The 25,300-nt window shown below is 53.5% G+C and overlaps 1 protein-coding gene across 3 annotated transcripts in view; it reads left to right on the top strand.

Moving 5' to 3' along the window:
- The first annotated feature begins 15,003 nt into the window (after positions 1 to 15,003).
- Positions 15,004 to 25,300, top strand: part of THBS2 (thrombospondin 2) — a 30,770-nt gene continuing 20,473 nt past the window's right edge. Inside the window, exons 1-5 of one of the 3 annotated variants that reach the window (XM_019967691.2) lie at positions 15,004 to 15,211; positions 16,473 to 16,643; positions 17,798 to 17,872; positions 21,056 to 21,612; positions 22,867 to 22,951. In XM_019967691.2, coding sequence (XP_019823250.2) covers positions 17,821 to 17,872; positions 21,056 to 21,612; positions 22,867 to 22,951 — 694 coding nt within the window. In that variant the 5' untranslated portion in view covers positions 15,004 to 15,211; positions 16,473 to 16,643; positions 17,798 to 17,820. Of the gene's footprint in view, positions 15,212 to 16,472; positions 16,644 to 17,797; positions 17,873 to 19,447; positions 19,462 to 21,055; positions 21,613 to 22,866; positions 22,952 to 25,300 lie in introns of those variants that run through there. The other 2 variants (XM_019967690.2, XM_070796553.1) reach the window with 2 other exon arrangements.

Genomic DNA, 25,300 nt, shown 5'->3' with positions numbered 1-25,300 from the left:
ACATCTTCTTCACTGACTCTTCCTCCTGCGTCTTTGCAGTCCCGTCCTTCTCTCCCCGCCGTCCACTTTCGCCGCCCCGGCCCGTCACTCTAGATTGTCACGGAGCGCCAGGTTAAGCGCCTGTTGCCGTTCGGCAGCTTCCCGCTGGCTGTCGGCTCTATCTGCCATCCACTGTGGGCAGCTTCCCGCTGGCAGTTGGCTCCATGTGCCCTCCACTGTGGACAGCCAGCGGGGCAGCATGCAGGCGGTGTGTGTACGCCAACGCTACTCTCGCAGTTTGACCCGCACTTTCCTTTCCCTGCTGCGCCCTGAGTCTGTTCTCCATGTCTGTGTCTCTCTTCCTCTCCTGAAAACAGGCTCATCAGTCTCTTTTTCTAGATTCTGTGTATATGTGTTAATATACGAAGTTTGTTTTTCTCTTTCTGACCAACTTATTTTTATGAATGAGCAGCGTTTCACTGAACGGACATCCCACTTCCGCATTCAACCCCTCATCTGTCGGTGGACATAGGGTTGTTTGCAGTCTGAGGTTATTGCCTAGGGCTGTTATGAACATTCTTAAATAAGCAGAAATACGCTTTCCTTTATCCAGTCATGGACTAGTCAGGTCATAGGTCAGGTGAGAGCTTAACATTTGAATAAATGGACAAACTATTCCAAATTGTTCCCTAAAGTGGGACTTGACCTTCCCATCAGTAGTGTATGAAAGCTTGAGTTCAGTTTCCCGACACCTTACCGATATTCAGTATGGTCAAGTTTTTTAACTATTCTGACAGATATGTAGTAGAATCTTATTGGCATTTAAATTTTCATTAACCTGGAAACTAACAGAGTCGGGCATCTTTTAAACCATATGTTTTTTTGATGATGTGTCTGCTCAAATCTTTTGAAATGTCCCCTCTCATCATTCAGAAGGGACATGAGTCCTTTATCATGTAACATTTGCAAGTATATTTCTTGCAGTCTGAGGCATATCTTTTCATTCTTTTAACAAGGTTTTTGATGGATGGATGGATGGATGGCTAGATTGAAAAGTAGGATTATTTAATTTTCATGAGGTCCAGTTATTGGTACTCTCATGGTTTGTGGTTTTGATGTTGTAGCAAATAAATCTCTGCTTCAAACAAAGTCACAAAGCTATTTTCTTACTTTCTTCTAGAATTTTTAGAGTTTTAGGTTTTATATTTAGGTCCATTATCCATTTTGGATTAATCTACATGGTACAAGATATAAATCAAGCATTTAATTTGTTTTTGTTTTGTTTGATTCTTGCACATGGATATTTAATTGGTCCAAGATCACTTGTTGGAAAGACTATTTTCTTCTACACTGTTTCCTGTAAAGTTTTTTGTCAAAAATCAGTTGTTCATATGTGTATAAGTGTACGTCAGAACTCTTTTTCTGTTCTATTGACTTAACTTTCTATTTTTCAATAGTACCATACTGTCTTTACTACTTTTATAATGAGATTTTAAATCAAGTAGTATAAGTCTTCTTTTGCTTTTCAGAGCCATATTGTCTATTCCAGATTCTTTGCATTTCCAAGTGAATTTCATAATCAGTTTGCAAGTTTATACAAAAACACATGTCAAGATTTTAATTGAAATTGCATTGAATCTGTGAATTTGGAAATAATTGCATCTTAAAAAATACTGAGTCCTCTGATAAATGAACATGGTACATCTTTCCATTTATTTAGCTTCCTCAATTATTCTCAATGTTTTATAGCCATAAGTGGATAGCTATTGCCCTATTTTGTCCGACTAATCCTGTAGTATTTCATGTTTTTGCTGTTGCTGCATCTGAAAATTTAAATTTCTGGTGATTCATTGCTAACATACATAAATACAACAGAATTTTGTATATGGATTTTTATTTTCTGTAACCTCATAGAACTCACTGTTCCTAGCAGGTTTTTGTAGGTTCCACTGGATTTTTACACAGACGCCCATGCATGTAAACAAAGGGACAGTTTTGCTCCCACCTTTCTGGCCTCAGTACTCTTTTTCTTGCCTGGTTGCACTGGCTAGAATTTCCAGTGCAGTACTGAGTAGAAGTGAGTGACGAGAGGAGGCTTTCACACCTGAGGGGGACGCATTCAGTCTTTTACCATTAAACTATAGGTTTTTATAGATGCCCTTTATCAGGCTGAGGAAGTGTTTTTATACTCTTACTTCTCTTTGTGTTTCTAGTTTATTTCTGGCAGATAGACTTTCTTTAGCATTTTGTATATTGAAGTCCATTGGTGATTAATTCTTCCCACTTTTGTATGTCTGAAAAAGTATTTGTTTTACTTTTGTTTATGAAAGATATTTCGGCTGAGTATAGAATTCTAGGATGACATTTTAATTTCAGTACTTTAAATGTTGGGGAGGCTTCCCTGATCGCTCAGTTGGTAAAGAATCTGCCTGCAATGCAGGAGAACCCGGTTCAATTCCGGGGTTGGGAAGATCCGCTGGAGAAGGGAAAAAGCTACCTACTCCAGCATTCTGGCCTGGAGGACTCCAGGACTATACAATCCATGGGTTGCAGAGTCGGACACGATGGAGCGACTCTCACTTTCACAGTGTTTTAGCATTTTACTGTTGGAAACTAGGTGTCTTGAACAGATGTCTCATCCCCTTCAGATGTTTATAAGCCTGTTTATAATCAGGCCAAAAGAGATGTCTAAATGTGCAGTATGCTAAAGTAGGGCATTATAATTCACGGTGCTCTGTTAAATTTTCTAAATCCCTTGTTCTCTGTATGTTTTCTTATGGATAGTAACTTTGCTAGGTCTTCAAGTTCACTAATTCCTCTTTTTTCAAAAAAAATCAGCACACATCTGTTTCTCATCTCACACATTGTATTTTTCATGTCTACAAGTTCTATTAGGACGCATTTTACATTTTAACTGTATCTACTTAACTTTTTGAACATACAGAAGACAGTTATAAAAACTGTTTTCATTTTTATACTGCCATAATCTTCTATTTTCTATCATCTGCATCAGTCCTTGGGCAGTTTTACTGGTGGCATTTTCTTCCTATTCTCAGTTCAGTTCAGTTCAGTCACTCAGACATGTCCGCATGGGACTCTTTGTGACCCCATGTATCGCAGCACGCCAGGCCTCCCTGTCCATCACCAACTCCCGGAGTTCACTCAGACTCACATCCATCCAGTCGGTGATGCCATCCAGCCATCTCATCCTCCGTCGTCCCCTTCTCCTCCTGCCCCCAATCCCTCCAGCATCAGAGTCTTTTCCAATGAGTCAACTCTTCGCATGAGGTGGCCAAAGTATTGGAGTTCCAGCTTTAGCATCAGTCCTTCCAATGAACACCCAGGACTGATCTCCTTTAGGACGGACTGGTTGGATCTCCTTGCAGTCCAAGGGCCTCTCAAGAGTCTTCTCCAACACCACAGTTCAAAAGCATCAATTCTTCGGTGCTCAGCTTTCTTCACAGTCCAACTCTCACATCCACACACGACCACTGGAAAAACCATAGCCTTGACTAGACAGACCTTTGTTGGCAAAGTAATGTCTCTGATTTTGAATATGCTGTCTAGGTTGGTCATAACTTTCCTTCCAAGGAGTAAGCGTCTTTTAATTTCATGGCTGCAATCACCATCTGCAGTGATTTTGGAGCCCCAAAAAATATAGTCAGCCACTATTTCCACTGTTTCCCTATCTATTTCCCATGAAGTGATGGGACCAGATGCCATGATCTTAGTTTTCTGAATGTTGAGTTTAAGCCAACTTTTTCACTTTCCTCTTTCACTTTCATCAAGAGACTCTTTAGTTTCTCTTCACTTTTGGCCATAAGGGTGGTGTCATCTGCATATCTGAGGTTATTGATATTTCTCCTGGCAATCTTGATTCCAGCTTGTGCTTCTTCCAGTCCAGCGTTTCTCATGATGGACTCTGCATAGAAGTTAAATAAGCAGGGTGACAATATACAGCCTTGACGTCCTCCTTTTCCTATTTGGAACCAGTCTGTTGTTCTATGTCCAGTTCTAACTGTTGCTTCCTGACCTGCATACAGGCTTCTCAAGATGCAGGTCAGGTGGTCTGGTATTCCCATCTCTTTCAGAATTTTCCAGTTTGTTGTGATCCACACAGTCAAAGGCTTTGGCATAGTCAATAAAGCAGAAATAGATGTTTCTCTGGAACTCTCTTGCTTTTTCCATGATCCAGCAGATGCTGGCAATTTGATATCTGGTTCCTGTGCTTTTTCCAAAACCAGCTTGAACATCTGGAATTCACAGTTCATGTATTACTGAAGCCTGGCTTCGAGAATTTTGAGCATTACTTTACTAGTGTGTGAGATGAGTGCAATTGTGTGGTAGTTTGAGCATTCTTTGGCATTGCCTTTCTTTGGGGTTGGAATGAAAACTGACCTTTTCCAGTCCTGTGGCCACTGCTGAGTTTTCCAAATTTGCTGGCATATTGAGTGCAGCACTTTCACAGCATAATCTTTCAGGATTTGAAATAGCTCTACTGGAATTCCATCACCTCCACTAGCTTTGTTCATAGTGATGCTTTCTAAGGCCCACTTGACTCCACATTCCAGGATGTCTGGCTCTAGGTGAGTCATCACACCATCGTGATTATCTGGGTCATGAAGATCTTTTTTGTACAGTTCTTCTGTGTATTCTTGCCACCTCTTCTGAAAATCTTCTGCTTCTGTTAGGTCCATACCATTTCTGTCCTTTATCAAGCCCATCTTTGCATGAAGTGTTCCCTTGGTATCTCTAATTTTCTTGAAGAGATCTCGAGTCTTTCCCATTCTGCTGTTTTCCTCTATTTCTTTGCATTTATCGCTGAGGAAGGCTTTCTTATCTCTCTTTGCTATTCTTTGGAACTCTGCATTCAGATGCTTACACCAGACTTCCCTGTCCTTCATCATCTCCCAGAGCTTGCTCAAACTTGTGTGCATCGAGTCAGTGATGCCATCCAACCATCTCATCCCCTGGCATCCCCTTCTCCTCCTGCCTCCAACCTTTCCCAGCATCAGGGTCTTTTCTAATCAGTCGGCTCTTCACATCGGTGGCCAGAGTGTTGGTGAGGACGTGGAGACAGTTCAACCCTCGCACACTGTTGGTGGAAGCGTGCAATGGCACAGCTACTGCATAAACCAGAACGACAGTCCCTTCCAACTAGAAAGGCAGTCACCACGCACTCCAGGAACACGGTCAGTGGTAAAGAACCTGCTGCCAAAGCAGGGGACAGCGGTTCAGTCCCTGGTTTGGGAAGATGCCCTGGAGAAGGAAATGTAGCACTCCAGGATTCTTGCCTGGGAAATCTCAGGGACAGAAAGCTGGTGGGCTACAGTCCATGGGGTTGCAAAGAGCTGGACACATGACTTAGTGACTGAGTACGCATGCCAGCAGTTCTGCTCACCATGGTTATGTCCTAGACAGAACAATTTAGGCAAAAAAGAGAAATACAAGTCATCCAAATCAGAGAGGAAGAAGCAAAATTATCTCTGGAGATGGCATGATCTTACACATGAAGAACCCTAAAGACTCCACATGTACACACAAAACTGTTGGAATTAATAAACAAATTTGGCGTATGTCAGGATATAAAATCAACACACGTCAATCAATATACAAGTCAGTTGTGCATATATACACTAAATAAGTTATTTGAAAAAGAAATTAAGAAAACAGTCTTATTTATAATAGACTCAAAAATAAAAATAGTGAAAATGAAATTGTATAGATAGGAATGTGAGCATGTTTTGAAGATTCTGAGAGACATCTTTAGATAAAAGCACTAAATATTAGGAGAAATGCAAAGAAAACACTGAGGTTTGAGTTAAATTGTGTTACTTTCGTGCGATGCTCTTATACCGCAGCCCAAAATCTCGTTTTGTTTTCCTCATTTTTCCTTAGACTTTGGATCACCAACTTCACTTTGAATCAACAATTCAGTTTAAAAGATGTGCATTTCTGTACCTCAGGATTCTTCTCACTGTGACAGGTGCTTTATCAAGTTCATAGGACTTTAAATTAACTAAGAGCCTCTTCTGTGGACTTTGTGACTGCTCTTTTGAGTGGATAAAATAAGATACTTTATACAGATTTACAAGCAAAGAAAATTTCTATGTCTTTTTCTATTTTTCAATAGCTTCAAATGTTGAAAGTATGAAACTCTCAGGATAAGAAACAGTCTCAGGATGAAACATTTGAGTTAGAAGGATTTCTTTTTATACTCTCTTAATAACATCAGGTCACTTGATGCATTCTACTCACTGAGGGTCAAGATGATCCCTGAGGAGTGAGTCCATTCTAGATGTGTGTGTTCGTACACAGCTCATTACTAACCTGTACCTATTGTGAAATTCCACTCATCCAAGGACTCCTTTGGCTTTCTCTCCTTTTGGTTTTTAAGTTTTGTCCGTATAAGTTGTGACAGCTAATCTTTTGTGCCCTCTGTCCATGGGGGGCCCAGCCACTTGGCCATTGTTCCGTGAAGGTGTTTTTGGATGAGAGTAACATTCGAATCTGTAGGCTGAGTAAAGCAGGTTGTTGAAGGCCCAAATAGCCCAAAAGTGCTGACCCTCCGTGGATGTGAGGGAACTCTTCTCGCCTGACTGTCTTTGAACGGGGACACTGGCATCCCGACCTCCGTTCAGACTCGAGTGAAGCGTCAGTTCTTCCTGGGCCCCCGATGGGAAACACACCCTCCCTTCTCCTGGCACCAGGCCTTTGGACGAGGGCTGGACCTAAACGATCAGCTTTCTGGGGCCTCCAGCTCAATGGCTGCAGAGCTCGTCAGCCTCCCTGATTGTGTGAGCCAGCTCCTTACCATCAATCTTTATATGTGTACAGCCTATTGGTTCCGTTTCTGCAGAGAGTTCTGACTAATGTATAAAGTTTGCCAAAGGCTTTTTGAAATGACTCAAAGCTGAGTAGAAGACGAAGGCCCTGAGCCCTTCTTTCGAGGTCACACAGCTTAGGACATCTTGCAAAATTTGTTCCTATCATTCACTTGCAAGGACATTGAAAAGAAAGAAGATACTGCTAAACTCTTTTCTGTGACTGCGCTTTGCAAAAGGTTACCCTTGCTCAATTTTGGGTGTCATATTTACATCTGTCATGCTAGCTGGGATCTTCTGTAACCACTGGATTCTTCTGCCCTTCCTTCCGGTCTGAATTCCACAGCAACAATGCACACACACACGTGTGCACACACCGAGCGAGCGGCAGGCACAAGGCCGCCGGGCCGGAAAATCTTCCTTTTTGGTCTCTTTGCTCCGATTCCTGCTCCTTAATTACAAAAACATTGTGCAAATGTCAGTCAGATGAATCTGTTTGCGAAAACCCATGGCCATGTGTGCGTTCTCCCAGGATACCACACAGAGTGACTCAGCACGAAGTCTTTTCACCCGAAAGACATCTTGAGCAAAATGCCCCAGAGGTGAAGCAAATTCAGGGAAAACCCCACAGAAACACCATGCTGACACAATACCCTCCGCTGACCATGGGTGTGGACGGCCCAGGGCGACTGCCGCGGTCGTGTCCATCTGGGGTCCTGGGGGCCGGAGACCCTGCTTTCCTGTGTATCGTGGATCAGAGCTCAGATGTGTTTAGGGCTTAAGAGAAAGAAAAGCCCTAGCTGTCTGCGTGGAGTTGCTCGACTTCAATGTGCGTGCGAGATCCTTATTGGAAGAATTGAGGCGGATGATTCCTCCTCAAGGCCCTACTGCGGGTGGAGGCTGGTCTTCGGTGTTGAGAACAGGGGACTTGATGGGTGGGTTGGGCCCAGCTGGTGTTGGAGGCTCTGGGTGGAACGGAGCCAGCTGTCGCCACCTTCCAGGGGCCCCTCCGTAGACACCTGGAGTCCCGTGTGGAACCAGAGACCATGCTCGCTCCGGGCCCTGGGCTGGACCAGCTCCCACTGCCCTGGGGAAGAGGAGCCTCCTTCCCGGCGCCCAGTCACAGAGATGCCCCCGGACTTCTGCTCCTCGCCCTCCCTCTCCGTGCTCCCTGCTAAATCACAGCCCACACATGCACCGCCTGTCAGGGCGGCTGAACGCCCCCGGGGTCCTGCTGGAGCCTTGGCTCCTCATTAAACACCTTCTGGCACTGACCACGGACTGATCCGGAGCCTGGGCTGGGAACATGTTGCTGATGGAGGGTTTCTGGGGCAAAAACAGCCTTCACACCACTGTACATTCTTCCCAATCCCCAGCAGCACAGGCAGAGACTCGGTTTTCAGGCTGCGGTCGAGTCTCCCCCGGGGTGAGCAAGGAATTCTGTGGGAAGAGGTCCTTTGAAGGCTGCTGTCCCTTCAGGCCTCAGCGTCACACCTAGAATAGTCCCAGAGACTGGCCTGCTCCAGGCACGTGGCGTTCACTGACGTGAACTGTCGACTTAGCAAACGAGCAAGACGCTCATTAGTGAACTTCTGCAGGGTAATCAGAAGTCCCTGAGGGACAAGGGGAGGAGCAGTGGAGTGTGGACGGAGCCACCAGGGGAGCCCCCGTCCCTCCTGCAGTCACGGCCCCCTTCGGCCAACCCCCTGGGGCCCTTCCCCCAGGCTGGGGTCACAGCCCTGTAGGCAGGAGGCCAACCCTCTGCTAACTCCCAGAGATCACAGGCCAGTGGGAGAGACACAAGCTCCAGGAATCCGAAGATAAGCTTGAGTGAATGGGGTCCTGAGAGACACGGGACACAGGTCAGGCCAGGGAGGTGGAGGTCTTGGTCAGCTGGGCATGGAGACCTTGGAGCTGAGGTCTGAGCTCCTCCAGTGGAAAGAACCAGCCATCGGGCAGCCAACAGGAAACGGTTTCGCAGAAGAGGTAGCAAGTTCAAGGTCCCTAAAAAGAGCACTTGGGGCACAGAAAGGCGGAGGGAGGCCCAGAGGGTGTGGTAGGGGGAGCGGCAGCAAGGACCACGGGAGGAGGTAGGGGCGGAGGGTGTCTGCTGTGTCCCTGTGGTCACTCTAGGGGCTGGCAACAGGGGATGGCATGGTGGTCAGGGTGTGGCTGACCCTGCAGGCAGCTAACCAGGGCTTCCCAGGGGGCGCTCGTGGTAAAGACCCTGCCTGCCAATGCAGGAGATGTAAGAGACGTGGGTTCAATTCCTGGGTCAGGAAGGTCCCCTGGAGGAGGGCATGGCAACCCACTCCAGGATTCTTGCCTGGAGAATGCCCTGGACAGAGGAGTCCGGCAGGCTGCAGTCCCTGGGGTCACAAAGAGTCAGACGCGACTGAAGCGACTCAGCACACAGGCAGCTGACAGCTATCTCGCGTCTGGGGGCACCCAGCACTCCCTGGGAGAAGACAATGGTACCCCACTCCAGTACTCTTGCCTGGAAAACCCCATGGACGGAGGAGCCTGGTAGGCTGTGGTCCATGGGGTCGCTAGGAGTCGGACACAACTGAGTGACTTCACTTTCACTTTTCACTTTCATGCCTTGGAGAAGGAAATGGTAACTCCAGTACTCTTGTCGGGAGAATCCCAGGGTCGGCGGAGCCTGGTGGGCTGCCGTCTATGGGGTCCACAGAGTCGGACACGACTGAAGCGACTTAGCAGCAGCAGCAGCACTCCCTGAGCCGTCCTGGGCTCCCAGGGTCCCCGGAGAAGGGACTCTCCTGTCCTGCAGGGACTTCACTGTCCTGCAGGCCGTGCGGAAGGCTGGCTCCTGGGGGCGGGCGAGGCCTTGGGGGCTGGGACCCCGCGTCCCAGGCGCAGGCAGAGGCTGGAGGAGGGGGCGGGACAGACGGGATGAGTGAGGCCAGGAGGCCAGCCTGGAGGAGGCCCCACACCAGGAGCTGATGTCAGCTGTGGGGGTGCTGGACACGGCGGAGGGGAACGGCAGGCGACCCAGGCCAGGCGCCCCCACTGCTGGTGCCAGGTCCCTGCGACCCCGTGGTCGCCATGGGAACAGGAGTCTGCAGCCAGGGGGGCCGGCTGTTCCCAAGAGCAGGGAAAGCACAGAGACCGGAGCTCCTAGGCACCCCCGCCGCCCAGCTGAGCCGGGGCCTCTGTGGTCACTGGGGTCGCTGGGCCCTCCGGCCTGGACCCGCAGAGCCGCGTCCCGCTCCCAAGCACCCCCCGAGTGTGGGGGCTCTAGAGAGGGCCCTGGTTTCACCCGCTGATGTCGGCAGGGCACAGAGCCCCAGGGCGGCTCAGAACCGGTTCTGACCCAGCGGGCTTTGTGAGTGCGCCCGTTTCACATGGGAGGGAGCTGGGGTCCAGGAGGGTCCCGGCTGGAGCCGGGCTTCCCGCTCTGGACGCCCCCTTTACTCCCCCCAGCATCTGCCGGCCTCACTCCCAGCCCGGCCCCCAGCGTTGCTGTGCGGCTACTCAGTCCCCGCCAGGACTGGAAATAACCCGCGACCTCATCCTGCCTGGCCTCCATCCACAGGAGCTGTTTAAAGGAATCTTCTCCTCCCGCGACCAACCCGGGCGCCCTGGAGTCGGAGTCGCAGGCTGCAGTTTCTCCTCTGCTGTCGGTCAGGGCAGAGCGAGTTCCCGGAACCCTCCGCCCACAGCGGGTGAGAAAGCCCGGCAGCGGGCGGAGGCCGAGAGCAAACAGATGTGGCCGCTTCGCATCCAGGGCTCCCAGCGCCTGCCTGGGCGGCCCTGCGCCCCGACGGCGCCGCCGCCCTCACCTCCACCCGCCGGGGACACAGAGCTGCGGGGGGCGGTGCTGCGCAGATGGGGACGGTCCGGGCGCCCTCACCTCCTCCTGGGATGGAGGGGTTCTGTGAACAGGGGAGGGTCCCAGGCATCCTCACCTCCACCCCCCAGGGACAAAGAGCTGCGAGGCGGGGGGCGGTGCTGAGCAGATGGGGACGGTCCGGGCGCCCTCACCTCCCCCTTGGGAGGTGGGGTGGGGGCTCCGTGAAGACAGGGAGAGTCCGTGGGCCGCCCTCACCTCCCCCTGGGCTGGCGGGGATGAGCTCTGTGAACACGGGGAGAGTCCCGGGCGCCCTCACCTCCATCCCTCAGGGACACAGAGCGAGGTTGAGGGGGCTCTGTGAGGATGGGGCGGTCCCCGGGGCGCCCTCACCTCCTCCTGGGATGGGGGGCGGTGCTGTGAACAGGGGAGGGTCCCGGGCACCCTCCCCTCCACCCCCCAGGGACACAGAGCCAGGGTGTGGGGGAGTGCGGGGTGGGGGGGGGGTGGTGTGAGACTCCCCAGGGCCCGCACTGGGCTGACCCTCCTCAATCCCATCCAAACCTTGCTGGCTCGGGGTTTTCGCGTCGGCTCCTCTGTAAGCCATGGGTCCATCCTTTAGCTCAGAAGGTTCTCATGAGCGTCCAGAGCCCGGGCTCAGAGCAGACCCTGTTCCCAGGCCGCCGGCCCTTGGGTGCCAGAAACTCCTCCTCGCCTTTCTGGTGAATCCCCTGCCGCGTCCCCCTGCGTGCGTGCCCCGGGCAACACTCAGGTGCTTACTGTGAATGGAAGTGACTGCCCAACAGGCAAGCTGCCAGGAGTGATTGGGAATCTCAACCCTGTTTCCCTGGCGCGTAAACCCTCAGTTAGCTCTGGAGACAGGAAGACACCCTTTCCCCAGGCTTCTCAGCATCTGGAGTCACTGGCCGTGGCCCCTCGGCTGTTTGCTCCTTCTGTCCTTCCCCTCCTGCTCAGGGGCCAGATCTATCTACAGTCCACCGTCTGCAACTGGACACCTGCCTGAGGGGCGGGCTGGGGCTAGCATTGCCCTGGGCACTTGCGGGAGCCCAGCCCAGCCCCCAGCTGCAAGGATGCTCTAAACCAGCTGACCTTTGACTCTGCTGAGGAACCTGCCTGGACCCCTCTGTCCTCTGTCCCAGAGCCCCTGATTTCCAGTCAGGCACAGCCGTCCCTGGGCTGACGCTGTCCCCAGCCAGGCATGGTCACTGGCCGGTCAGTAGCAGGTCCTGCCACCGCGGACACAGCTGGCCTCACTGCTCTCTCCCTGGGCTCCCAAACGGCTGTGAACACGGAAGTTTCTGGAGCCTGGTGGGCCTGTGCATTGGTCTCCTGGGGCTGCTGTAATGATGGGCCACACAAGGGGGCCTGAGACAGCCCAGGTGAATTCTCGCACCATCTTGCCCCCTCTGGAGGCTCTGGGGGCGGCTCCTGGGGCTGTGTGACCTTGGGGGCCCCTAGGCTGCTGGCTGCACCCCTCCCCTAGCCACCTCGAACCTCCCAGGGTGTCCTGTGTCCCGGTGGTCCTCTTACTATGAGGACACAGGTCCCTGGACTTAGGTCGCCCTCCCCCAGTACAGCCTCACCTGCAGAGACCGGTCCCGGAACAGGGCCGAGCTCACCGGTCCCAGGTGGCCGGGCGCTGGGGATGTGACTTCCCCTCCAGCGGGCAGGCTCTGCGCTGCTCTGGCCTTTGCTTCCTCCTTCCAGCAGACACACCCCCTTCCTCATCCCTGAAGCTGACATTCTGCTCCAGGGTCTGCCCTGCGTGACCTGGCCTTGCTTTGCGGTTCTGGGTCACATGTCCCTCTGTCCCGGGGTGGGTGGTCCTCCGGACATCCTGTGCCCACCCCTGCCTCTGATCCCCACCTCCCTGCAGGAGAGCTGCCCAGCCCAGCCCCAGCAGGGCCTCAGCATTCCTGCCATCTGCACCTCCCGTCACCTCCCTGCCCCAGAAGGGCTGACCCCTCCTTCAATTCTGCTCACCTAGGCCTTTCCTGGGACACCCCTGACCTCAGATGCCCTCCCCAGAGGCCAAGATCTAGTCACGCATGTCCTGTCTCCTCAAGAAGCCTCCCCCGTGGAAGGAACATGTCCCTGGGGCCCCAGCAAGGCGGCCCTCTGGCCTGTCCTGGGTGTGGTCTCTCCTCACCCGCCCGGTGCTCCTGAGACGCTCAGCACAGCAGCACTTTCTGTCCTAACGCTCATGGGGTGGGTGGCTGCCAGTGGCTGAGCCGAGGAGTTGTTAAGTTGCTCAGTTGTGTCCATCTCTGTGCGACCCCAGGGACTGTAGCCCATGAGGCTCCACTACCCATGGGATTCCCCAGGCAAGAATGCTGGAGTGGGCTGCCATTTCCTCCTCCAGGGGATCTTCCTGACCCAGGGATCGAACCCAGGTCTCCTGCATTGCAGGCAGACGCTTTACCCTCTGAGCCACCAGGGAAGCCCTGGAGCAGAGGAGTTCCTGTTAACTCGCTCAGTTGTGTCCAATTCTGTGCAACCCCAGGGACTGTAGCCCATCAGGCTCCACTGTCCATGGGATTCCCCAGGCAAGAATGCTGGAGTGGGCTGCCATTTCCTCCTCCAGGGGACCTTCCTCACCCAAGGATGGAAACTGCGTCTCCTGAGTCTCCTGCATGGCGGGTGGATTCTTTACGGCTGAGCCACCAGGGAAGCCTGACTAGATGGTACCTTCTGCCGGCAAGTGGGGTGTGAGGGCCAGAGGCCAACTTCTGGCCAAGGAAAAGCCAAACTGTGAGCAAAGTCAGGTCACCTGGCAAATCAACAGCCAGTCACTAATAAGGCTTTAAGGGAAACTGGGTTAGACGTTCTTCTCTGGAGTTTGCAATAACATCAGCTTAGGTACATCACGCTCAGAATTTTAAATCTAAGCCATGTGACTGTGCCACCGGTCAGCTGGCCCAGAGTAAGACATCGTACCTTGAGCAGGATGGTAAAAACCCGCCTGCAGTGCAGGAGACTGGGGTTCGATCCCTGGCTTGGGAAGATCCCCTGGAGAATCCCATGGACAAAGGAGCCTGGCGGGCTACAGTCCACTCACAAAGAGTCCACTCACAAAGAGTCAGACATGCCTAACACACACACACACACACACACACACACACACACACACATATGTTCTTTGAGTCAAGTTTCTTCCTTCTCTGCACATCAGAATTTGACATTGTCTACCTGGTGATAAGTGAACAGTTGCTGTAGACAAATGTTTTCAGAAACTACCAGCAGAGAGCAAGGTAACAAATGCTCCCTGCTCAGTTACAAGCCCCCTCTCCGACCCCACGCCCTGTGGATGCCTGGGCCGGACCTCGGCAGGGCTGGACTGCATGTGCCTGTGGCCCCTCTGTGACCCCCACCCAGCAAGGACCCAGGTGAAGAAGCAGGCTCCTCAGCAACGTTACCGCTCAGATTCCAAGGTGGCTCAGAGCAAACCCCCTCTAACGCCCTTCAGTTGAGACTTCACTTGTCCATGGCTCTGCCCACCATGACCCGGCGCCTCCGGTGCCATCTGCCAGCCTGTGCAGGGGACCACTCCTCTGTGCAAGGCCCAGCCTGGCCTTTGGGGGCGCCTCATCCCCCCTCTCTCCATCTCCCCCCTCACCATCCACTCCCTCCTCTGGCTATGGTACAGCCTGCCTGGGGGACGTGTGCACTCTGGCGAGGGGCAGGGAGCCCACTGCCGCCTGCTATTCTTACTTCCAGAGGCTTCCCCTGTGTAACCTGCCCTTGGGGCTGTCCGGCTAAGTGAGGCTGTGGAAGGTAATTACAGGTTGTTCCTGCTGCCGGGAAAGTCTGTGCAGGAGGTTCTCGGTCCCACAGTGGGTGTCCCCAGGGAGTGGCCACCCTGTGGGGTCCAGGCTGGGCATGAAGCAGGATTTGGATGAAAATAAATTCACCTGATCTTGTTTCTCAGTCATCCAACTGATACACTGAAGCCCTTTCAGATTAAATATCACACTTTCTGCACATGATAAATGAATTCATCCGTACAGCTTCCTCAATACGTATACTGACCATTTCTACCCACCGGTTCTTTTGCTTTTTGCTGATGGCCTTTTCCTCGGTTGAGAGAGACCGTTCTCACTTTGGGTAATGCGAACCAGATTGGAAGCCTACAACTTGCATTCTCTCTCTTCAGCAAAAAGGAGTGCTCCAGCCAATCTTGCTGGTTTTATTTATAGCATTGTATTTCCTGAGAGAAGGCAGGAAAAGTCAGTCTTCCCCGGCTCCTGCGGCTCCTCCCCCGTGGTCCCCCAGCTGCGGCCAGAGCAGGGGCGGGCCGCACGGGTGGGGGCGGAGGGGGCCGGACCGGACCGGTGCCAGGTGCCCCAGCAAATGCGGGATCAGAGGAGGAATTATGTCATCCCGCCGCGGAACGAGTCCAGCGCTTCCGCGTGCGTCTGACTGCCGGCCGCCGGACTCCGCGCATATAAGGGGCGGCCGCGGGATCCAAGCCCAGCTCCTCTGCAGAGCGGGGTTGGGTCTCCTCCTGCAGCCCTTCGTCCCTCGCCGACCCCCTCCCGGCTCTGAGCCAGTCATTCCTGCAGGGTTTCCACGCCAGGTAAGAGCGGCTTCTCCATTGACCAAATCGTTGCACTGTAGTTTAACTTTTCAGAAAAGTCTTTTTTTTTTTTTTTTTAATTTTATTCTAAGAGGGGAGAAGGAGAAAGTGCAAACTAGTTTTGAAGCAGGCAGGGAGAATTGCCTGCTGACACCTAAGCAGAAACAGGTCTTCACCTCCGCCTCCTGCTGCTCAGTGGCAGAACTAGGGCAGGTGAGCTCCCTTTGGCGTCTTTTCTGCACGGAGGATGCTGCCCGGATTGCCCATCGCCTGAGGACCCCTGGGGCTTTCCTGAAGGTACCTGCCTGGAATCCTGGGCAGAGGCTTCCCTTTCAGCCACTGAATAGGGTGCTTCCATAAAGTCTGTTACTGGGTGGGGTGAGGGGGGGGCAGTCGTGAGGAAGAAACTAGAAGTTGTTCCTGAGGATGTGAAAAAATGATGAGAAGTTATAAAGACGCATGCTAAATAGTTTTCATAGCTGAAAAGTGTTTCTGAAAGTTTTTAATGAATGGTATTTAGTAAGTCAGTGAAGACTGCCCTGACTGCCCAGGGACTCCAGCTGTTCTTACAAGTCTGGGGGATAATTTGCAGATGAAAAGGCAGCGGGAATTAGCAAATTAGCCTAACTTCTGTGAAGGGAGGTCAGGCTCCTTTGCAGGGGGAGGCTGAGGGCAGTGAGGGGCTCTGTTGAATCACCTCGTTCTTGACCATTGGAAGGTCATATTTCTCAGTAAAGTTTGCGTTGATTGCTGGTATAAGAAGAACTGTAAAAGGTCTTTGCTGATCTTTGTGAAAGTTCTAATGTAATTAGGTGTAACGACATTCTGTTGCAGACAGCTTTCTTTTGGAAAAAACTATAACCTTAAGCCCTAACTGTGTGAAGCGAGGTGTGCAGCGTGGGCGCGTGTGTCCCCGCAGCGTGTCCTACGATAGCATATGTGTTGCCTTTTAACAACGTGGGGCGAGAGAGGCTGGAGCCCCAGCTGCGTCCCTGGTGGTCTCTTTTCTGCTGGGCGACCCCTGAGGCGGGATGGGCCCCCAGGTCCTTTGGGCAGATGTCTGTCTCAGCACCAGAGGGTTTGCTTTTGTTCCTGACAGAGCTCCGTGTGCGTCCTCGGGACTGACGGGGAGCTGAGCCCTCAGGACGTGGGACTCTGTCATTCGGACGGAGCTTGTTGCCAGAGGCAGTGGTCCCGCTGTCTGTCTGTGGGAGACAGAGGACATGCCTGCCCCCTGCTTACTCTGAAATCACTTGTGCAGGACTTACGGAGTGCCAGTGCTGTTCTGAGTCCCTGAGGAGGGTTCACCGTGTGACTCAGTCCTCGGAAGAGTCCTGCTAACGGCAGCCTTTCCGTCTCTCCTACTGGGCTGCGCTTCAGAAGTCTTTACAAACACTGACTTGCTCGGCGGCTCATTTCTCACACTCACCCTGTGAGTGGCTGATTTAAATGCCCCGTCCTCATTCCACAGAAGGGCGCCTGAGACCAAGGACTCAGGGATGCTTCCCCAGGCAGCACGGTGATGCTGGCACCACAGCTCTGCAGGAGCCTTGCCCGCGGGGCCCGCCCGCCGGCTGGGGGTGCAGGCGGAACACAGCCAAGCCCTGCACTTGCTGTGGACGGGCTGAAGGCAGGTGTCTGCAGCCTGCGGGGACGGGAGAGTCCTGCTTGGAGCTGCTCCCCAGGCGTCGGTCCCCCTCTCAGGGAAAGCCGCTCCTTCTGGAGAGGCTCCTCCAGGGATTTCTTTCTCACTAAGAAGTTCAGGTCCCTTGAAGCCCTAAACACGCAGGGTAGGGGTCTCGGATTGGTTTCACCTCTGTGGAATGCAGAGTGTTGCTGGAAGGGCCCTGGAGCCCATGCTCGGGGGAGGCAAGGAGGCTGAGGCCAAGACGCGGGGATGCGGAGCAGGGGTTAACCCTGGAGCGGGCTCCCGGCCAGGCTCTGACTTCTGGGCCAGTGTCTGCTGAGCCTGCCAACTGAGAATCCTGAAGAATGGAAAAACAGGCCTCAAGAAAATAGAAAAGCAAAGCAAAAATGATTACTAAGTAGAAGGCTATTTTCTTAGCAGTTATGATCCAGCCAACTAGGTTTACTTTTAACTCATGTACAGTTACTATTTATTCTCTTTAATTAAATCATGTGCAACTTTTTTGGGCTATTTATGCAAAATATCTTTGTAGGCTATTTTCCCTAGGCTGATATTTTTCTAAATTCGAAACTTCCTGCGTTTATGTTCTGGCTCTGGGCAAGCACTTAACTTGTTTGAGCCTCCACTTACCCATCTGTAAAATGGCTATGACAATGATCATATCTGTCTCCTAGGTCATTATGAGGATTAAATAATATGAATGCTTAGGACATCACTGGTACAGTGCTTGTTGACAAATGCTAGTCCAATGAATACCAACTTTAGTTACAAAAGCTCATTTGAAAAGCATATTTTCTATCTAGCTTTGCCCACAAATCCATTTGTTTCTGATTTTTATACACAAACTGTTTTTAAATGATCATATGAGTAAAACTTCCAATCCAAATTAGAAGCTGTGGTTATGTTTTCTTAAGTAATAGGGTCTGATTTATCTGCAGGGCTTTGGCTGGGAAGACGCAGGATGCTGTGGCCACTGCTGCTGCTGGCCCTGTGGGCCTGGCCCAGCGCTCAGGGTGAGTGTCGACCCTGGGTGGACCCCCGGGTGACCTGGCCCAGCGCTCAGGGTGAGTGTCGACCCCGGGTGGACCCCCGGGTGACCTGGCCCAGCGCTCAGGGTGAGTGTCGACCCCCGGGTGGACCCCCGGGTGTTCTGGGCCAGCGCTCAGGGTGAGTGTCGACCCCAGGTGTTCTGGGCCAGCGCTCAGGGTGAGTGTGGACCCCCGGGTGGACCCCCGGGTGTTCTGGCCCAGCGCTCAGGGTGAGTGTGGACCCCTGGGTGGACCCCCGGGTGACCTGGCCTAGCGCTCAGGGTGAGTGTGGACCCCGGGGTGGACCCCCGGGTGACCTGGCCCAGCGCTCAGGGTGAGTGTGGACCCCCGGGTGTTCTGGGCCAGCGCTCAGGGTGAGTGTGGACCCCCGGGTGTTCTGGGCCAGCGCTCAGGGTGAGTGTGGACCCCCGGGTGGACCCCCGGGTGTTCTGGGCCAGCGCTCAGGGTGAGTGTGGACCCCCGGGTGACCTGGCCCAGCGCTCAGGGTGAGTGTGGACCCCGGGGTGGACCCCCGGGTGTTCTGGGCCAGCGCTCAGGGTGAGTGTGGACCCCCGGGTGACCTGGCCCAGCGCTCAGGGTGAGTGTCGACCCCCGGGTGGACCCCTGGGTGTTCTGGGCCAGCGCTCAGGGTGAGTGTGGACCCCGGGTGTTCTGGGCCAGCGCTCAGGGTGAGTGTGGACCCCCGGGTGGACCCCCGGGTGTTCTGGGCCAGCGCTCAGGGTGAGTGTGGACCCCGGGTGTTCTGGGCCAGCGCTCAGGGTGAGTGTGGACCCCCGGGTGGACCCCCGGGTGTTCTGGGCCAGCGCTCAGGGTGAGTGTGGACCCCCGGGTGGACCCCCGGTGACCTGGCCCAGCGCTCAGGGTGAGTGTGGACCCCGGGGTGGACCCCCGGGTGACCTGGCCCAGCGCTCAGGGTGAGTGTGGACCCCGGGGTGGACCCCCGGGTGACCTGGCCCAGCGCTCAGGGTGAGTGTCGACCCCGGGTGTTCTGGCCCAGCGTTCAGGGTGAGTGTGGACCCCCGGGTGGATCCCCGGGTGTTCTGGTCCAGCGCTCAGGGTGAGTGTGGACCCCCGGGTGGATCCCCGGGTGACCTGGCCTAGCGCTCAGGGTGAGTGTGGACCCCCGGGTGGATCCCCGGGTGACCTGGCCTAGCGCTCAGGGTGAGTGTGGACCCCTGGGTGGACCCCCGGGTGTTCTGGGCCAGCGCTCAGGGTGAGTGTGGACCCCTGGGTGGACCCCCGGGTGTTCTGGTCCAGCGCTCAGGGTGAGTGTGGACCCCCGGGTAGACCCCCGGGTGACCTGGCCTAGCGCTCAGGGTGAGTGTGGACCCCCGGGTGGACCCCCGGGTGTTCTGGGCCAGCGCTCAGGGTGAGTGTCGACCCCGGGGTGTTCTGGCCCAGCGCTCAGGGTGAGTGTGGACCCCCGGGTGGACCCCCGGGTGACCTGGCCTAGCGCTCAGGGTGAGTGTGGACCCCGGGGTGTTCTGGCCCAGCGCTCAGGGTGAGTGTGGACCCCTGGGTGGACCCCCGGGTGACCTGGCCCAGCGCTCAGGGTGAGTGTCGACCCCGGGGTGTTCTGGCCCAGTGCTCAGGGTGAGTGTGGACCCCCGGGTGGACCCCCGGGTGTTCTGGTCCAGAGCTCAGAGTGAGTGTGGACCCCCGGGTAGACCCCCGGGTGACCTGGCCTAGCGCTCAGCGTGAGTGTGGACGCCCCTGGGTGACCTGGGCCCCCAAGATAAGGTTCACCTGCTGGATAAGGGTGGATAAAGCAGAGGCCTGGCTGGAGCACCTCACCCCTTAGGACCTTAACTTAGTTTAAAATAAATCTTCAACTCACTTTTGAGTCCATACAATAGGAAATTTATTTTTGGGAAATTGAGGTTATTAGAGAGAAATACCCTCCCACCTATAGATGCAGCCTTTTGCTGGGCACGTTTTGTCTTCTTTCTTTTTAAAATTGGATTTAAAAAAAAAAAAAACGTTTATTTGGTTGTGCCACAAGGCATGTGGATGTCAGTTCCCCAACCAGGGATCAAACCTGTGGCTCCAGTTTTGGAAGTGCAGACGCTTAACACTGGACCTCCAGGGAAGTTGCTGCCTTTCTTCTGTATTCATACTGAAGTGTTTGGTGTTTTACAGCTTCTATCCTTCCCACATCTTTGCACTTAAAAACATATCTAAATATTTTTCATGTGTCTATTTTCTTAAAACACGATTTTTAATGACTGTAATAGTCCATCAGAAGGTACCCCTCTGTATTTTCAGGCCATTCCCACCTACATTGCACGTTTACATGACTGTAAATGACACCATGGGGAATACTGCTGTGAATACATACATCCTTGCATTTGTGATTACATATTAGGATGACTTACCAGAGTAAAATTGCAGAGTCAGAGTCTTTAACGATTTTCAGCATTTTTGACATACGGCCAAATAGCTGTACTGCAGGTAGGAAGAGGAACCCTTCTGTCAACAACACCGTGGAATCTAGTGCTTCAATTTGCCAAGTATTAGATACAAGTTGTGCTTTGTTTACACTTTCTGTTCAGAAAATTATTGTGAATGATTTAAAGTGTTAGGATGTTGGTGAGGGCGGACAAACTCTTTCCAGTATTTGGACGGTGGTTAAAACCGTGCGTTTGTGGCCTTGAGGCCCATGGTCTCTCAGATGCTCTCCTGCAGTGTGAGCCCTGAGAGGCAGGATGTATTTCTGAGAAATACAGGGTCCCCACGGGAGGAGTTCAGCTCAGATTATGTCTCGAGGAAAGCGACATCGAAGGCAGCCGCCCCGAAGTGGCGCACCTGCCAGAGGCTTTCCTGGGCACTCGGGTGGGAGACGGAGGGTCTCGCCTGAGCCCCGCTCAGGTGGGGAGCAGAGACGGCAGCACAGCCCTTGTCAGGGAGGTGAAGAGTGGGGACCGGACCGCACTTCCTTTCTCCGTGAAGGCTCGTCTGATGATCCGCACAGAGAGCCAAGCCGGGCCTGCGTTGGCGGCTGGGGAGGGCGGGTCAGGCAGCGCCCAGGAGAGGAAGGAGGGGCGGGCTCTTCGGCCTCACAGGGGCCGCGTGCCAGCCCGCGTGGCGCCCGAGAGGAGGGCCCTGTGCCCCGGCGCCCCTGACCTCCGTGCCCTGCTCCCCGAGCAGCAGGAGACCAGGACGAGGACACCGCCTTCGACCTCTTCAGCATCAGCAACATCAACCGCAAGACCATCGGGGCCAAGCAGTTCCGGGGCCCAGACCCCAGCGTGCCCGCCTACCGCTTCGTCCGCTTTGACTACATCCCGCCGGTGAGCGCGGAGCACCTGGGCCGGATCACCGAGGCCATGCGGCGCAAGGAGGGCTTCTTCCTGACGGCCAGCATGAAGCAGGACCGCCGGTCCCGGGGCACCCTGCTGGCACTGGAGGGCCCGGGCGCCACGCACAGGCAGTTCGAGATCGTGTCCAATGGCCCCGCGGACACCCTGGACCTCACCTACTGGGTGGACGGCACCCAGCACGTCATCTCCCTGGAGGACGTGGGCCTGGCTGACTCCCAGTGGAAGAACGTCACTGTGCAGGTGACCGGAGAGACCTACAGCCTGTACGTGGGCTGCGACCTGATGGACAGCTTCGCGCTGGACGAGCCCTTCTACGAGCACCTGCAGACCGAGAGGAGCCGGATGTACGTGGCCAAGGGCGCAGCCCGCGAGAGCCACTTCCGGGTAGGTCCAGCAGACACTCCCACCGGACCTGGCCGGGAGGGGCGGGATCCTGGGGGGGTGCACATGGGCAGGCTTGAGCACAAGGAGTACCCGCGCACACCGGCTGGCACGTGCACACACCTTACGCATGCACACACTACACACTGCACACACACGCACCTGCACATACTATACACATGCACAGTGCACACTGCACACATGGACACATGCACACACGTGCACACACTGTACACATGCACACTGCCTGCACGCACACATGTGCAGACACTGTACAGTGTGCACACGTGCACACACCACACACTGCACACACACGCACACATGCACACCTGCACACTGCACACACGCACACATGCCCACAGGCACTCTCACGTGCACACACACACACTCTGACCCAGAAACCAACAGAGCAGTGGACACAGGCACCTTTCTTAGCTGCACAAATGGTCACCGATCTCCTGACTGAACATTGATCTGATCATCAAGACATCAAATCTGTTCAGCTGTCTCCCAGGGTCCCCAGATTCCAGTTCAGTCCTGACATGACAGGCTGGCAGTAGAGAAAATTAACCATGTTTCCTAAGGAAAGGGCTGTTGATTTATGAGGGAGTGGTTCCACATTCATCTCAGATAAAATATGTTTGCAAGAGGATTTTTTCTGAATGCAAGTGTTTAGAAACTGCAGCAGAGGGTTAGGGACTGTTCTCCTCCAGGTGTGTGTGCATTTTGGAAGTAAATGTATATGTTCAGACTCAGCTATTTCAGTAAGAGGCCTAGAGATGCCCCATGTGGTCTCTGGTGGTCGCCAGGAAGCCCTCAGCCCAGTGAGACGAGACCCTCACTGTCTCTGGGTGGACTGCCTGCTCTCATAGGTGAGGTCTGTTTTGTGGGCAGGCAGAGCAGTGCATTTTCCTGCAACCCATGGCCATGTGTGGGAGCCCTGGTCATCCTCAAGGTTCCCAACCGAGAGTGTGGCCTCCATGGTCTGTTCCCTAAACCTGTCTGCACCATCCCTCTCAAGCCCCTTCTCTCAAATGCTCTCCCTTCTTGAGTCAAACCCACATCTGCCTCTGGCCTCAAACGAAGCTTTGAACTAAGATACACAGATAACCCATTAACAAGATTTCAGATCTGCAGAGAACAGAAGAAAGCATTCTCTGCTTTAAATTGCATCCTGTATCTTTGAGATGTCGCATAGTGTGTCCTCAGATGTCTCCTGTTTACCCACTTGGGTTTCTCTCCTTGTACGTGTCTCAGGGTTTGCTGCAGAACGTCTACTTAGTCTTTGAAAACTCTGTGGAGGATCTTCTGAGCAAGAAAGGTTGTCAGCAGAGCCAGGGAGGTAGGTGCCTGGGTCCCTCTGTGGTGGGTCCTCCTCCTGTGGGGAGGGCCATGGAAGGTAAGGGGATGTGTTGGAATACGGTGCCATCCTGGCCTCACCCAGGCGGCTGGTCAACTTGGATGTGTTGACATCTGAAAACAGTACATTGCTTGAAGGATTAACTGTGCATGCATTTCAATTATTCAGTATAATCCATTTTACATGCCAAAAACATCCCTGGCATTTTAACATGATTTTAAATATATGCAACGATGCCAGTCTACTGATGTATGCAGATCTTCTTCATAAGATGACTCCACAACTCTTTGTCAAGCTTGGTTTATGGGAAGTTTTATACTAGTCGCAGCTGGTGATACTGCCTTATTATGAAAATGGACCACTTGAACCTTTGACGTAATCCCATGTTGTCTGTTAATTACGTTTTGAATTTATATCCAACCATAATTTGTCAACCTTGTCTTGAGTATTTGATATTTGAAGGTCACTATGCTGGGCTTTTTGAATGCAACATATCATTTCATCTTCAAAACCCCCTGAGTTGGGCTCATCTGCTTTCCTCATTTTACAAATAAAGAGGGTGGGGACCAAGAGGGCCTGTTAACTGCCCCCCACCCGGGCTGAGCCCCACAGAGGAGGCTCTCATCTGCCACATGACCCCATTTTCTGATTCACTTTGTTAAAAGGCTTCTTTACATCAACTGTACACAAATATAAGTTGTCACTTTATGGATCCACGTGGAAGGATATGGGGTTTGATGTCTGTAACATAGCTTTGCGACCCAGCCCTTGACCCCAGAGTGGGAACTCAGGGCTGAGGATTCAGAGCCCAGGACCTGATCACTGGCTCTGGGGCGTGTGTGCAGCTCGGATGTGTGAGTCCTTCCGTCCGCGGCCGTCTACCTTTCAATCGGTGCATCTTTCAGCTGTTGGTCAGTTGAGTTCAAGGAGGGAAGGAGTTTCAACTGTGATGCTTGGCAGCTTGTGCACCTGGTGGGGCTTTATGATGATCCCACACTTGCTTTCAGCCCCCAGACTCCCCGAGCACTATGGCCGTGACCTCCACCTGTACTGCCAGCTCCAGCTGAAACGCGGATTGAGGTCCCTCTGGATTAGGTCACAGTCTTTCTGAGGGGTGGTCATAAAAAAAGCAAAAGTTTCGAAAAAGCTAAGACAGAGTGAACTGACGTCCGAGAGGACACACAGGAAGAGACGGTGGTCCCAGGACGCAGATGGAGGGAGCCTTGCGTGTCTCCGATCCGAGCTGGGCATCCTTGGGGGCAGTTGCCTGGTGTGCCGGGAATGTCTGGGTGACAGAGGGAGGGAAAGGGAGCACTGACTTTCAGCAAGGGGGCAGGGGTGGGGTAGACGTGGCCCTCACCCCGGTCTCAGCCCCTCTTGCTGTAGGCTGGGGCGTCCTCTCCTGAGGACGGACTCTGCTCGTCTTGCATGAGGCTGGGGCGTCCTCTCCTGAGGAAGGACTCTGCTCGTCTTGCGTGTAGGCTGGGGCGTCCTCTCCTGAGGACGGACTCTGCTCGTCTTGCGTGAAGCTGGGGGCGTCCTCTCCTGAGGAAGGACTCTGCTCGTCTTGCGTGTAGGCTGGGGCGTCCTCTCCTGAGGACGGACTCTGCTCGTCTTGCGTGAGACTGGGGGCGTCCTCTCCTGAGGACGGACTCTGCTCGTCTTGCGTGAGGCTGGGGGCGTCCTCTCCTGAGGACGGACTCTGCTCGTCTTGCGTGAGGCGGTCCTCGGACTTTGGGGCACTTTTGTTGCCCTACTTTTATTCTTCTATGTACGACTAGTGATTAATACGCTTATGGTTATATGTGGCTTTCTGGAAAAGGAAATGGCACCCCACTCCAGTACTCTTGCCTGGAAAATCCCATGGACAGAGGAGCCTGGTAGGCTGCAGTCCATGGGGTCGCGAAGAGGCGGACACGACTGAGCGACTTCACTTTCACTTTTCACTTTCATGCATTGGAGAAGGAAATGGCAACCCACTCCAGTGTTCTTGCCTGGAGAACTCCAGGGACGGGGGAGCCTGGTGGGCTGCAGTCTATGGGGTAGCACAGGGTCAGACATGACTGAAGTGACTTAGCAGCAGCAGCAGCAGCAGCAGAGCGATCAACACACACGCACGTGGCTTGGGATCTGGTGAGTCTGAGGGAGGCTCTCAAGATCCATGTGAGTTGCAACAAGGATTTACAACCACATAGTAAACACCCAGTCATAGAGTGTTTGACAGAATTTAACACTGACAAGTCGTAACTCAGTCATGGCGTGTCTCAGACAAGACATGAGCAACTGCAGAGATGACATGGCCTTGGCGACTGTGTCCCAGACGGCTGGCTC

Source organism: Bos indicus, chromosome 9, assembly GCF_029378745.1.
Source record: "Bos indicus isolate NIAB-ARS_2022 breed Sahiwal x Tharparkar chromosome 9, NIAB-ARS_B.indTharparkar_mat_pri_1.0, whole genome shotgun sequence".
Lineage (NCBI taxonomy): Eukaryota > Metazoa > Chordata > Mammalia > Artiodactyla > Bovidae > Bos > Bos indicus.
This window is presented reverse-complemented; position numbering and strand designations above follow the sequence as displayed.